The sequence below is a fragment of the Pyxicephalus adspersus genome, chromosome 2, assembly GCF_032062135.1.
Source record: "Pyxicephalus adspersus chromosome 2, UCB_Pads_2.0, whole genome shotgun sequence".
NCBI lineage: Eukaryota > Metazoa > Chordata > Amphibia > Anura > Pyxicephalidae > Pyxicephalus > Pyxicephalus adspersus.
In genome coordinates this window covers 91,637,065-91,652,736 of record NC_092859.1, presented here as the reverse complement: position 1 = coordinate 91,652,736, position 15,672 = coordinate 91,637,065, and the positions used below count along the sequence as shown (strand labels likewise).

The 15,672-nt window shown below is 38.4% G+C and overlaps 2 protein-coding genes across 10 annotated transcripts in view; one reads left to right on the top strand and one right to left on the bottom strand.

Moving 5' to 3' along the window:
- The window catches only part of PPHLN1 (periphilin 1), a 54,463-nt gene extending 46,628 nt beyond the window's left edge, over nucleotides 1-7,835 (top strand). For all 4 annotated transcript variants that reach the window (XM_072401469.1, XM_072401471.1, XM_072401467.1 and 1 more), the window contains one exon: nucleotides 4,382-7,835. In XM_072401469.1, coding sequence (XP_072257570.1) covers nucleotides 4,382-4,567 — 186 coding nt within the window. In that variant the 3' untranslated portion in view covers nucleotides 4,568-7,835. The remainder of the gene's footprint in view (nucleotides 1-4,381) is intronic.
- Nucleotides 7,836-13,539: 5,704 nt separating this feature from the next.
- Nucleotides 13,540-15,672, bottom strand: part of PRICKLE1 (prickle planar cell polarity protein 1) — a 47,083-nt gene continuing 44,950 nt past the window's right edge. For all 6 annotated transcript variants that reach the window (XM_072401463.1, XM_072401460.1, XM_072401462.1 and 3 more), the window contains one exon: nucleotides 13,540-15,475. In XM_072401463.1, the coding sequence (XP_072257564.1) occupies nucleotides 14,613-15,475 (863 nt within the window). In that variant the 3' untranslated portion in view covers nucleotides 13,540-14,612. The remainder of the gene's footprint in view (nucleotides 15,476-15,672) is intronic.

Here is a 15,672-nt window from a genome sequence, read left to right as displayed (position 1 = left end):
ATGATGCTGGGTGTAGTGACAGCACAGTAGGAAGTAACCCCCAAGTTATGCATTTCTTCCTTCCAACTGTGCTTGAACAATTGTTTATGCTGGAAAGATAAAATCACTCACTTTTTTGTCTTTTTTGGGGGTGTGCAAACCTACATTGCTTTATCTGTAAAATATAATATAGGGAGCATAGATATAATAAAAAGGGAGCATAGGTTTGCTAGTTCTGACTGTTTTTCTAAGACTACACCTTGATCCCAGCTTTACATAATGAGGTGCTGACCTGGAACAAGCTTGCAGCCAGTGAGGATAGAAAAATTTGCTTTTGCTAAATGTCTTTGTAGGTCTGTGCATGGCTATGGAAAGATGAAAATGATCATTGGGCACCCACTGCCACTAAATCATTGTACTTGGTCATGAGCAGAAAAAAGAAAATAATTTTTTTTTTGGAAGATTTCTACTGCTGATTCCAACCTCTTTGTACAAAGCAGTATAGGTCAGGCAGATTTATACTGTTTAGGATAACTTCTTATCCATACCTGGTTGCAATGGGGCCCTTCCTGCTTGTAGGAACTCAAGAGTATGGCCTCCCAGGACTAGACACGTCATGTGCAAGAAATCACATTTGCATTGTGTTTGGAGTCACTTCACAGATATTTTTTATATTCTGTGCAGGATGGGCAAACATGGCTACATTTTGAAGTAACAGAACTAAGGGGAGGCATATTATGGTTTCTCTCCAGTGCAGAGTTAGGACGCTTGTAACGATAATAGCTGCCATCTTGGTATATAGTTGGGATATTTATTATTAACGTATAGGAATAGCACTGTGGCCTTTGCAGCACTAGGTTCCAGGTTTAAATCTCGGCCAGGATCTGCATGGAGTTTGCAGGTTCTTCCTGTGTTGCGTGGGTTTTTCTCCGGGTTCTCAGGTTTCCTCCCACATCCCAAAAACATGCAATTAGATTGATTGGTTTCTTCCCTAAAAAATTGCCCTTGGACTGTATTAATGACATATGACTATGGTAGGGATATTAGATTGTGAGCTCCTTTGAGGGGGCAGCTACTGACTTGACTATGGACTTATTAAAGTGCTGCGTAATATGTTGGTGCCATATAAATACTGGATAATAATAATAATAGAAAATAACCATTTAGTAATTTCCATAAAAGCATAAATAGCTGTAACATAAAGTGTATATAGCCTCACAGAGATCCCAGACTTGTGGGCTCAGAAAGAACGCTGTGTGATTTATGGTCCTGTGCAGTTCTTGGCTACATTTACAAATGTTTCGCACAACCAGTTCCCTGCTGCTGCAATTATCTGGCCCTATTTGCAGGAGTAAAATTATGATTTGCATGAAAGTATCTTTGTAACTATTACTTTTACTTGCTGTATTTTACCTACAAATTTGTACATTCTTACTATATTTACAGTATTCATTGGTCAGGAAGTAGGACTATCTCCTTTTGCCTAATGTCTGCTGATAAAAAAAAGAGGATCTGTCACTTAGAGATTGATGTGTGTTCAAAAAAGTTCCCAATAGGCTTGTGCTTACACCAGAAACCTAGTAAAGCACAGTCCCTCCATGTAGCACTACAAAGTAGAAAGCACAACTTGTATATGTAACATCAAGAAAAATAGCTGCCACCATATGTCTGTATAATTATAACCATTGGTAAACAGGGGTATTCAGAACATTACCATTCAGTGATGGGTCTATTTATGTTCAGCTTATAATTATTTCTCTAGCTTTCTTTTGTATATAGTGTTCACTACAGCTAGAATAAATGGCTTTGTGGGTGATATGTTTTTCCTTTCTCAGATTTCTATATGGGAAGAGGTAACATGTTTTCTACCACGTAAACCATTTATTTATGTTCGGTGTATTTGTCTCCCTGCCATCTGTTAATAATTATTAAACATTCCTTTAGCATTGATGTTGATCTTTGCAGCTCCTTTTAGAGAAGAAAAAAAAAGTTTCTGTTTCAAATCTGAGAGATGCTTGTGGGCGAAGGCCACAATCTGTTATTTTCTAGTAAGGAGCAGATTATCCTGAAATGAAAAATTAGTGTAACCTGACTCAAGCAACCATGAAAATAACATGACTCATATTCCTTTGCAAATATAGGAACTTTAATTGCAGAGAAATGGGGCAGAACAACCATGCCGTCATAGCATGTACCCTTCCCCCCCCCCCCCCCCCTTTCTTCCCCAGATATGACTTCACGTAATTTGGAACCCTTCCATTGCTGCTTGATCTCATGAAGAATAAATTGAGTGTAGTGGGGACAATTTCCTTTATGCACAGACGTGTCACTTGGTCTTTTGTTGTTAATGAAGGTAACAAGTGCCCTCTGTTTGTGTTAGTGGCACAGAAATGTAATGGCGTTGTTGAAATGTTAATTATCAGGTGCTTTCACCTGCCCCAGACAAGTTGCCTACAGCAACCTTCTTGAGTGGCTAGAGATGGCCTGATAAACATAAAAGACCCTTGAAGTAATAAAAAAAAGTGATACTTTCCGAGTGGTTCATTTCCTGTGCCTGCAGCTGTATTTTGTAGCTGTGAGCAGTGTAGGCTTTGTCCCAGCTGTGTGACGTTTTTCAGGTTCCTTTGTTCAATAATGCTCTTTAAATGTTTTACTGAGGTTGGTGTGCACAGCTGTCACCCTGAAAACCTTTTACAACTCAGACTGTTCACCTCTGCAAGACAAGCAGTCCTAATTTAAACCCGACATTCCCATCCATTGACTGACCATGCACATCTTGCACAGAGCCCCTCCAGACATAATCATGTAGGGTAGGTAGGGTTTATCTCTTGGGGTCACTTGAGCATTACAAAAGCTTGATGTGTTGGTCACAGAATTTTTAAAAATACTTATGTTGGGTGAATTAAAGACTTTTCATAAACTTAAGAATTCTAATAATACACCTAGATTGTAAGCTCTTGAGGGCTTCCTCCTTCTGTGTCACTGTCTTTATCTGTCTGTCATTTGCCGCCCCTATTTATTGTACAGTGCTGCGTAATATGTTGGCGCTATATAAATCTTGATTCAAACATTTGCTAATAAATGACAAATGACTTTGCAGAAAACCCTTCCAGGTTTGCTGGATCACCCAGCTTCACTGATGGAAGTGAATCCTCTCTATCCTTGTTGAGCTTTAATTAATCGGGCCCCAGTTTTTAGTTTAATGATTGATTCTCTTGTGGTGCTTTCAGTTTTTATCCAATTTTTTCTAAATGTTGTTGTGTGTTTTAGTATATATTTTATTGCAAATTGCAGTTAAAATTATTTTTTTTTTTAATATAATTTCTACTAGAGTCTGATTTTGGGGGGAAAAAAGAATCATTTCACACGGGGAATTATTTCACTTCTTACTCTATGTAATGACAAATTGTGGGAGCTACCATTAGTAGAGCAGAAAGCTGTTTGTGCATTTGAGAAAAGACTTTCACACCTCACGAGTCTCCACATCTCTCTGTATCCTCAGTGGGCCTGGGTTGCTCATGTTTCAAGCTAAACAAAATGGCTGATCTAGCATATGGTGATCTAATAAATGGCCTTTTACGGGAAACAAGACATTCTTAGGAAGGTAACTAAAGATGGGTATTTTGTTAATACTCTGATCTAGACATAGATATATGGATAACCTACCATGTATAATTATAAAGCAGTGAATTGTAGGTGGCAGTGGTTGATTCTCCACCATAGAAAACTGAAAAATAAGGAATCAGTAATGTTTCTAGTGTTACTATAGATATGTGGCTACATCACTTTATTATTTTTACTATTGTTAAGGAAAATGTATATAGCGCCAACATATTACAAATGGTTGTACAATAAACAGAGGTTGCAAATGACAGACACAGACAGTTACACAGGAGGAGGAGAGGACCCTGCCCTGAGGAGCTTACAATCTACAGTCACTTAGCTGTGTGTGGGTAAACATTTCCATTAAGCAGGTTAATCAGTTTTTTTATGGATTTCATAAATTAAATAAATCTGAGAAGTAGTAGAATATTGTAGTTGCTGGGCTGTTATATGTCCTGTCTGCCTGCAGCAGTTATGTCACTGACCCACCATAATATGGAACTTGATATTCCAAAATGTGAATGTCACTGAAAACTGTTTTGACATTTTCACCCTTTCATATTGAGTGAGGCAGTGACATGTTAGACAGTTGTGATCTTCAGTGTCATCACTAGAATGTTTTCTATTCTTACTACCTGCCATGTCTGTATAGTCTGTGAATCAATAGATTTTTAATATTAGCAAATGATTACTCTCCTTTACACTGTGTATAGGGTTATTGTTATCAGTCTTTTGAAATCTGCCCTGATGTGATCTCTATGTTCCACATATAACATCACCATCATTTTTGTTTATACAGGTTTACAGACAGGACTGTGAGACCTTTGGCATGGTTGTGAAGATGCTTATTGACAAGGATCCGTCCCTTGAAAAGCAGGTCCAGTTTTCATTACAACAGAATTTAAGTGAGATAGGGGAGAGATGTATCGAAGAACTTAAATTCTACATTGCGGAATATGATGCAGCCCATCAAGACCTGGCATAGCACATAAGGAATTTAAAGATTCCTGATGTATTTTCCCCTTTATTCCAGATTCTCTATGTTGGATAAATATATTGTACTTTAGGAAACGCACTCTGTCTGCAGTGCAGTATACAGTGTGGCTCATTTCCTGTGCAGTGACAGCAGCTGTCTGTTTTGGAAATGGCATTATGTTAATTTAAGGGGGGTGGTAGTATTATTTCGTCTTTATTTACTGATACAATGTGGTTTGCAAATTAGATAGCTGCAGGCGATAGGTACTTTATAACTGCATCACAGGATATAATATATATACTCTGAAGATGAATTTTGTTCTAATGCTTATTTTTTTATTTGTCACAAATATTTTTTATTTAGAAATGTCTGTGGGATTACATGTAAATATAGGCCACACTAACCTGTAGTTCAGTATTTTACTCGTAATATGTTTTATGTCAGGAAAAACAACCTTTTTACTGTAATGTTTGTAACCTCTCCTATGTCTTCTGTAATGTAAGGTGAAGGATTAAATATTACTTTGATTTCATATTACATGAAAAATACCTCTTCAGCATTTCTTCCTGTGGATCTGAATTGTAGTTTTTTTTTTTTTTTTTTTACCACATGCACACTTGGCATCTGCTGGAAACTTAAGTTTCCATCAATATTTATAAAGAGTCCATACAGGTCGTCTAAAATAGGAGAGTTCTTTTTCCATGAACTTTTATTGAAATCATCAGGTGCAATTATGATCATTCCAATGAACATGTGAGCATGGCCATACACATGGATGTCCTTGTTGCTTCCCATAAACATGGGATTTGGAGGATACAAAAAGGCATTGGACTTTGAAAGTTCCTTGAATTTGCCCATGGCAATTCCTCTTCCAGCTAAGTTTTATGAGCATAATATATATAGCTAGTTTATCTGTACAAATTATGTCTGTGTATATTGGACAAACTGACAACCTTTATTGATAGCTTCAGTCGTGACTGTGTAAATGTCAGTCTCACATTGTAGTCCCAAAGTGAAGGTTTGGGGATTTGATTTACCTCTACAAAGTTTTACTCCATTGATACTGGTTACCAGATTTTGGTGTGTGGCTCCATTATTCTCATTGGGCAGCAAGAAATAAGATAGTCATGTGAAAAAGAAAATACTCTCATTTCGTTCTAAGGTTTTAGTATTAAGGTATTCTACTTTAGCAGGTCTAAAATTGGGTCAAAAATTGGTGCACTTTATTATTTCATCATAAGCAAATGTGCCCACTTATATAAAGCAGTTGTTTGCTGCTCTGGGGCAGTCGGGTGTGTGTTAACACAACGCCAAGGAGAAAAGACATCGGCAGTGATCTTAGAGAAGTAATTGTTGCTGCCCGTTAATTTGGGAAGGGTTAAAAGGCCATTTCCAAACAATATGAAATCCATAATTCTATAGTGGGAAAGATTATTCCCAATCTTCCCCTAGCAAACTCATCCTAAAGTCTGACTATCCAATGCTCACAGAAACTGAAAAAAAACCTAAGAGATACATTTCAGACTCTCCATGTTTCAGCATTTTAAATGTAAAGTTTATGACCGTATAATTAAAGAATGACTGAACAAGTATGACTTGTTTGGAAGGGTTGCCAGGAGAAAGCCTCTTCTCTAGAAAGAACATGACCATACAGTTTTAGGTTTGCAGAGTTGCATCAGAAAAGAACACAAAACTGGAACAAAGTCCTGTGGATAGAGACCAAAACTAGAGATGTTTAGTCATAAAGCACAACACTAGGTTTGGAGAAACGAACATTGCTTAAGTCAATCACAGTGGTGGAGGGATGGTGATTTGGGCTTATTTTGCAGCCCAGTTTGTACAAAATTAGGTCATGCAGTAGACAAAGATCCCAAGCACAGCAACAGAATGGCTGAAAAAGAATAAAGTGTTGCAATGGCCCAGTCAAGGCTCAGACCCCAACCAGCTCAAAATACTGTGGTGGGTTCTCCAGAGAGCTGCACATAAACAAATGGCTGCAAACTTCATTGAGCTAAAGCAATGCTGTAAAGAGAATGCTGCCAGGTTCCTCCAGAACAATAAAAGTCTGATAGTCATTAAGAAACATATATTTCATGTTACTGCTGTGAAAGGCAATTCTACAAGCTATTGACTCATGGAGTGTACCTACTTTATTTTTCTCATAAAGGTCCTCCATCGTGTCTTCATGGTAATGTACTTTATGTGTCTTTTGGTAAATAATGAAGGTGGAATCTGGTGTGTATTTTACTCCTAAACTTTGATTTAAATAATTTAAGAACCTACTAAAGACCAGGTGATTTTTTTACCTCCTTATATAAAAAAAAATTGTAGAAATGAAAGAGGGTGTACTTTCTTTTTCACATGACTGTGTTCTAAAGATTTAGCTGCATCCTAAAACTGGAAGTAAATGGAGCAGCATGGTGGCACTGAGGACTTGCTTACGTTCCTTAATGCACTTCAAGACCTTTCACTAACTTTCTCCGGATATGCTGGATTACTTTTAAAATCCAAAAACATGGGTTAGCCAAGATCCTAATTGGCCCTTCTTTCATGTGTCTGCATGATAGAAACATTTGATTGATATCAGATGTCTAAGGTTCACTGAAAAGTGCTTTAGAATTTCAGCCAGATTGGAACTTCTGGTTTCCTACTTGGATTTTCTGCCTCCAGCATTTCATTTAGCTCTAACATGCATGTTCCACCACCTGACTTCTTCCCAAGGATCTGCAGAATATTTATACCCCCTCCGGCACATCATTGCTTAGATCTGTACCGCAGTCCTTCCAGATGCTCTGCTCCCTTCCTCGATCACATCATTGCACTATCTCTGGTAAATGTGTCAAGCTGCAGTCTTTGCATACGTTTGTGTTTTTGTTCTGCGTAACTATTTTTTAGTTGCCTGGCTGCCTCTGATCTCAATACTTTGAGTTTAAATTGTTAAACTCAAATTAGGTTAAGCTATTGGATCTGCATACCAGCCAGGCAACTAGATTGTTCTGAAAAAGGGTCTGCAATGGCACCCCCATTATTTAAAAAAAAACTGACTAACAAATTCACTTGTTTGTCATAAACACTGCACCCAAAAAACAGAAGCATGTAATTTGTATTTCTGTAATTCTCTCAAACTCTTTATCGTCCTAAAAAAAAAATATAAAAACCTTGTTATTACAACTGTTTTTGTTCTTGGAAAAATATTCTTGTTTATGCATCAATGTTAAAATGTCCTGTTTTGGATTCTTACATTAAACATACAAGATAACATTTTAAATGATTACAATATTGGTTTTTGTCATTTTTGTGAGTGTGTAAACTTTTTTTAATCTTTTTTTGTAATACTCTTTAAAATATTTATTTTCCAAAAAAAAAATCTAATATTGGGTGATTCAGGGACACTGTGCAAAGCATTCTAATAAAAAGACCTTCAAGCTGATTGCCATGCCTTCCATCTCCAGTATGGGGAGTTCCTTGACTCTTCTGCTCTGGGCTCTGTTTTTTAAGCACCAAATAGACAAATATATTAGAAAAAAAACAAACTATACATTCTTTTGAAAACCATAGAAAAGAAACTGAAGCCATTCTCTAAGTGAAACATTTTGTGTGTCCGTGATGTATGAGCGACTCACATACTGCCACAATGAAGGCAGTCAGTATGTAAAGTGAAGGGCCATTTATGGAAGGGGGATGTCAGGCTTAAAATAAACATTTCTAATTCATTGCTTGCAGCGTTTTAATGTAAATGAACTGTCGCCAGTTTTCAAGTGCCATTGTTAACACACAGAGCTCTAAAAGATTCAACATAAACCTACTATGAGCAAGCACTTGAACTTTTTGACAAACAAGTTTCTGTACCACTTGTATTGCTGTTGAACAAGGTTTTTTATAAAATACTGGTAGTGCTCAGGACTTTAAATCATATATTTCAAATCAATTTATCAGAACGAACATTGCCATTAAACAAAGTAAATATGATCAATGCATGCTTTGAAAACAAGAAAAAAAAAATTATATATTTATCCCTTCCTACAGTTTGATCTTGGTTCCTTGTCACCCACAGGTTCTATGTGCTGAAAGTGTAGTTCCTTAGCCATGGGCTGTCATAATGGAGCAGTGCAGATAAGGAGACATTAATACAATACATTTATCATACTTGCTAGCTTAGCTGTCTGTGATTTCCTGAGATAAGGTGTCTGGTTTTGAAGATTTGACTTGAGCTGCGTACACACTTGCAATTTCTGTCGTTGGAAAGGATCTTTCACGATCCTTTCCAACGACAAGGGAGTGCACAATGCATGAACGGTGCTGTACATACAGCACCGTTCATGCTCTATGGAGAGGGGAGGGGGAGAGCGACGGAGCGGCACCCTGCTGCGCGCTCTCCCCTTCCCTTTCATTAGGAATCGGCTGTCGTCCATCGTCCGTGGATCCGGCAGGTCGGTCGTCCGGACGATGGACGACACCGACTGTACACACGGCAGATTTTCGCCCGATAATTGGGCGATGCCGATTATCGGGCGATAAAAATCTGCCGTGTGTACGTAGCTTTAGACATTTTATTTACTGTGGATGTAGATCTGAAAACTTCTGGTAAAGTCATAAAAGTAAAGACCCTTTCATCAAAAGTCCATAATATCTAATGTCCCTACCGGTCACTGACACTCCATCTGACTTTCCCAAGTTATACTCTGATCAGCTAAACATTAAAACAGTCTGCCTAATCTTGCATAGGTCCCTCTTTGGTTGTCAGAACTGTTTTGACCCATTGTGGCATATTAGGCCTCACCGCAACGTCATTCTTATGAAGACGTCAAAATGTGCTGGTCCAAATTGGCTTTTAACTGGCCTCAGGTGCAAGAAACTGGATACAACCAGTCTCCTAAACATGGCCATCAACAGGTCATCATAGAGGTGTCCTTTGACATATGACATCCGGATGCCATCTTTTCCCCAGATAAACAACACACAAGAATCTGGCCATGACTTAAAAGAAAAACAAAGTCCTTAGACCAGGACACCTTCAATAGCCCCCCAAAAACTTCAGTGAGCCTTTGGCACTGATGACATCATCACTGGTTGTCCTTCCTTGGACAACTTTTAATAGGCATTAATCAGTGCGTACAGAGTGTAACACTCCACAGGACCTACTATTTGCAAGATGCCTTATGCAGTTCTCCAGGCACAGCTACTCAATGCTATGCAGTTCTGTCAATAGTTTAGTTTTGTTTTGTCTGATGGGTGTAAAAGGTTTAATGTTCATGACAAAACAATGAAGCCAGAAGGCCAGCAATGCAACCAGTATTTCTAAAAGAAGCTTGCCATGGCAAGTCAGCAGTGCCCAGGTACCTTGGAGTAGGAATATGGTCTTTGAGCAGATCTCTTCTGCAAAGACAGGTGATGCCCATACAAGGATGCAGATCAGGGACTTACCATACAGACAAAGCCTGCTTAGAAAGGTGCCAAGGAAGAGTTACCTGGAAAATATGCAATGTGCATGGATGGGGTTTGAGAACAGAATTGGAAAATCCTTTTTTTATATTGTGAATTCTCTAAAATAGCCAACTACAAATCTGAACTTTGTGAAAATCTGAATAAAAATGAGACTATCTTGAAAATATTTTTTTCATGTTTGTCAAGAACATAGGGCCGTAACTCAGGCTGGGGACGCATTCATATTCAAGGACATCCCAGGGCTTTTAGGCAATTACACTTCTGATTTCCATACATTATGTTCCACTGTGTTGCCAAAATAGTGCATATCATTTTTTTTCTTATGTATAGGTGCATTGCTAGTTCAATCATATGTATTGAACTGCCTTATTAGAAGTTATTTTACCATAAAAAAACAGGATGCCAAGGTCAGAATGGGCTCTAGATCATTTAGTAGTCCTTAAATAGTGATATCTGTGGCCAGAGCCATTTAGAAGTGTTTGCAACAGAGAACAGCGTTCTTATCATGGGACATTTGTATAAATCAAAGTGGCTTCTTCCTGCTTTCAGCTATTCCTAATTACATTTTGAAGATGCTTCCCAGATGTTGTGTAACAGTAAACACCCACCCATCTTTTATACCTCACCTATCTTTATTTGCTGTACCATATTGGATTTGTATGCGCCTATTTATAGTACCGGATATTTTGGTTTGTACTAACAACCTCCTGAAAATGTTGGTTTCTGAATCACCAGACCATCATGGCCGCAGTAAGGAGAACTTGAATAGGGGTGCTAACTTAAAATGGAACTAAAGTCTTATTGTAAATATTTGCTTGGTGTTAATTTTAGAATGGAAGTAAAGGTTAAAAATAAAACAATTGCAACCAGGTAGGTCCTTTATTGCAGATGGCACAGGCAATGTCCCGGCTGCAATAAATAAAATATATGCCCGATTGCATTTTTTTTTCTTTTGTTAAACACACTTACCGGTCTATGTTCAATCACAGGTGCCTCCAGTCTACTTCCCAGTGTTGGCTCTTTATCCATCCTGATTGGCCAGACGAAAATGATGTAACTTACAAGTACATGCAAGAGAGTTCACTCCCGAAATATTCTGGCATCCTTCTCGATCGAAAAAAAGGTTGGGAACAGGCAGGTATGTTTTATTGCAGAAATTACATTGCCTGTTCCTTCTGCAATGAGCTCCTGCCTGTTTGCAGTTTTTAATTGTGAATTCTTACTTACAAAAAAAAAAAACAAAAAAACAAACAGGCTTTAGTAAGTTGTAGCACTACTTGGAGCTTGCTGAAAGCCTTCTAGCAGATTGTCAGCACCTCTTATTTAAACTATACTTAACACCCCAAAAATAGAAGTGAAGTTTGCTTTAGTGACCCTGTGCTGAAGGGGTCATTTAAGTACAATATACTTGCTAAAAGACGACTGCATTAAATGCCCATTTTATGAAAACCTATCACTGCACTGCTCACCAAAGTTTGCATTAGAATGCTTGGAAGGGTTGAATACCTATTTCCTCCTGTGGATTCTGAAACACGAAGCCCATGGGACATACTAAGTGAGCAGCCAGAGGAGTGTTTACACATCCTATGCGAATGGCAGTAATTGAATCTCAGCCACCGAATGTTTCAGTGAATGTCAGATTCACTGCTTTATAAATAGACCCCCTATCAGAATAATTGGGATAAAACTTTTATGTTAACATTCCACATGTATTTCTTGTTCCTTTCAATAACCAGTTCGTAAAGTTGACTATTTAGAATAAATTTAATTGTTCTGATGGAGATGCTACTCATATGGTGGTCCTGACATCTCTTCTGCCCATCTACAGGCCTATCCCTACCTCCAGAGATCTACAGTCTTAAGCTACGTACACACTTCCAATTATTATCGTTGGAAGACGAACGATCCTGCACGATATCTACGAACGATCGTATAGCACCGATCCTGCACATAGAGATAACGACACGATCGTTCGTAGATATTGTACACACAATAGATACGATTGTTTGGGCGATAGAGGAACTATGTGCACGACAGGAAAGTGAACGAACGTTCGTTCATTACGCATGCTCAGCCCATGGACGATCAACGAACGACCGTACACACGAACGATGTTCAACAATCGTCGTCCAATCCGGTCCGGTCGTTCGTTTCCAACGAGTTTCCTCGTTCGTCGGCGTCGTTGGTTACTTTTTTACGAACGATTTTTTGCCCAATCGATCGTTCGTCGTTCGATTGGAACGATAAAAATTGGAAGTGTGTACGCACCTTTATCCAGCACACCAGGATTTATAGCAGTGGTGCACACAGGGTTTTCCATTACCACTGGCCTTTCCCCTACATATTAGAGGTCATGCCTTGATCAGTAGATAGTGGATCTCAAACAACTAAGAATGGAAGAATGCAAAACCCTCCCATAGGACACATTATAAATCCTCAGCTGCTAGAACACTTGGATTACCTGCATTTAGGGCAACTTTAGACACTCCTCAGGCATTATTACCCATATAATTTATTTCCTCGATATAGGTTTTGTAGGATTCAGAGTCCCCTACCTCCCCCAACGTTCCATGTCTGCTCTATATCACAGTCTTTTACTGCCCTGTCCTCTCTCTCTACTTGTATACTTTGCCTTGGCCACTAAATTACTCTCAATGGAAATACATTAGAAAGAATCTTAGAATTATGTATAATCCAGACAACTATGTATAATTGTGACATTATTGGTCATTATGCTTTCCTGTAACTTTTATCATTGTGGTGGAGGGTCTTAGGTGTCATTTTTTTTTTTTTTTAGCAATAAGTCTGTACTTTGTAAGTCTTTAATTAAATAAACCTTACAATAAAGCATTTGCACACACCAACACAGTTCAATGCTTAAACTACATAAGGATAATAATTTGTACATTCTGGGTCCTTTGGTCGCTAGTGTAGATGATTAGGTGACATAGTCTAACCCTTTGCTCAAAGGTCCAGTTACCATGAATGTAATAAAGCAACGTCTTTCTACCAGGGTTCCTCCAGAGGTTGCTGGGGGTTCCTTGAGCAATGAGCAGTTTAGACCTCTCAGGTCGGTATAACTGACACCAATGATCTTTTTTTTTTGGCCATCTTTAGGAGTGACATTTTTCCCAATGGCCAGCAACGTAAGAGACATTCTTCCCAATGACCACTGACACAGACTGTGAACTGTGGATATAGTAAATATAGCAGGGGGTTTACTGAAAACCTGAAAGTTACTTCAAGGGTTCCCCCATGTTAGGAATATTGAGAAACACTGGTCCAAAGTTTTGTTTCCAACAGGGATTGTATTAATTTTTTGGTATTAGGAGTGCAGGTTAATGTTCATAGCATCAGGTCCACAATAAATCACAATTACGATGATCTCTTCATAAAATTGCTGCATTGCCTGCCCTAATTTTGATGGTAACCACTTCACAGGCCTGCGCAGCAATACTAAACAAAGGAAGGAACTCACAGTGTCCCTACTGATTGAAAAGATAAAACCAAAAGAATGAAAAATGAAACACTTAAAATGGGACTTTATCTATATTTTTATTCACAAAAAGTGTCAATATTTTAGAAATATCAAACAAGTGACTTATGTATGTAAAACATTTTGTGTGAGACACAGCTTGTTGCGGTCTCTGCAGAATGAAGAGATTTGTCTTCTATTAGTCCCTGACCTATAAATACGGTTACATGGGTGTATAAGAACTTACACCACTGCAGTGCCATTTACAAGGCTAAAGACATATTAAAAGACCAGGTGGCTGAATACTGTAAGATATTGATATTGAACTTCTTGTAAATGGCATCTAAAGAGAAAGCAAACAAGCTATAAACCATCTCTCCTGGTGTGCCCTATACCTTGCAGAGAAGGAATAAAAAAAATAATAACATGTTCTGCTTTAACATATACAATATATACATTAATTATTTGCAGTTAAATTAGGGCTAAATTTAAACATAAATAACTTGTAGCTAAATATTCTACACTTAGCATGAATTTAAAGGCTTTCCAGAGTAAATACCCACTGATATGGAAAATTTAAGAATAAAAAAAAAAATCTGCATCTGGCTGGGTTGAATTGCCATTGAGCATCTGTAACAAAAGGACTCTGTCTGCATCGAACTGAATACACAAACCTTAAACTATGGCCTGGAAGGTACTAACTGCTAGGTGCAAACATCTCGTTTGCATGAAAATATACCATATTCATGAGTAAATGATTGCTGGAATTGGCAAACAAGGGTTTGGCCCACACACAACTTCTCCCTTTCAGAGTGGGTTCCAGACTTCGGGAATCTGGGGCATGTCTGTCGGGTAAGCATATGGTGCACATTCTATTTTCTACCTTAAGTATTGTGTGCAAAGCAATAAAGAAAGTAAACCTGTACTGTAAACCTGCAATCGTCTAAGTAAATAATCTGCTAAACACAAACATTTCCATCGTCATTACACATTGTAAACACCAGCAGTCTCTTTTGGTACAATTTACATAGCATTAAAAAAAGGTATTTTGCAAATAGCAGAACTATAAAATAAAACTGTCACTCTGGACTACGGATATCTTCACAGGAATTCAACTAAGCACACCTAGGGCTTTTAGGAAATGATACAGTTTTTGCCTTTGTGTCCCTTCTTCTTTCTGGATTTAGTGGTCCTTTGGCCAAAATGACTACTAGATAGTGCAGCTGTGGGACTAGGGAGATCATCTGTAAAATATTGGCATCTTTGTGGTCGTGGCTGGGGAATGGGCTGTCCAAGAAAATATCCTTCCTCTTCTGAGTCAGAAGAGGATGAAGAGCAGGTTGAACACCAAGAGTCATCATCATCACCATACAACCCAAAAATTTTTCCCATCAGTTGGTTTTGCAGTCCATAATCTGAAGCAGCGTTGGCATACTGTCCAAAGAGTTCACTATTTTGAATGTATGCTTGGACTTCCTGAGGAGTTTTGTTCTGAAAGAGTCTGTCATAATCCTCAGAAGTGTAACATCTTGTTTTTTCCCGTCCTGGTGGTTTGTGGTCTGCTGCAAGATGAAGCGCATTTTCTGAGCGAGACTTCCTACTTTTCCTGCGCCGGTGGTGGTGGCGTGGCCTTTGGCTACTTTCTTCAAAATTGTAAACCCTTCTCCTACTCCTTTCGCTCATCGGGGGCTGTCGGATTTCAATGCTGCTATAGTCACCGTTGTCAATGACATCATCAGAAAACTTGACTTGAGGTCTGGTCTGTGACTTAGACCTTCTCAGTGCTGACATGTGAACTGGCTTTTCTTCTGGAAGTGGCTTTTCCTGGCACAGTTCTGAACTTAGGCTTTTCAGAGATTCAGAACTTCTGTTCAGCATCGAAGAGTTCAGAGTTCCCATATTACTCATTTTCTCACAGTCTCTTGTGTCCATATCTTGGAAATTTGGATAAGAAAAGTGTGTCATCCGGACTTTACTTTCTACATCAACAGATGCTCCTGGGATAAAAAAAAAGGAGAAAGAAAAATTATTTTAGAAAGCAGAAGTACAAAGTACAAAAGCTAATCACAAGGACTAACTTAGGAGGCTTCCTATGGATCCTGAGTAATGATAGGGAAATTTGCCTAAGGGAATTTTTTTCTGAGTTGAGCAAATCTTCTTTGTTTGGTGAATCCAGATTGAGTGAAATCTTAGT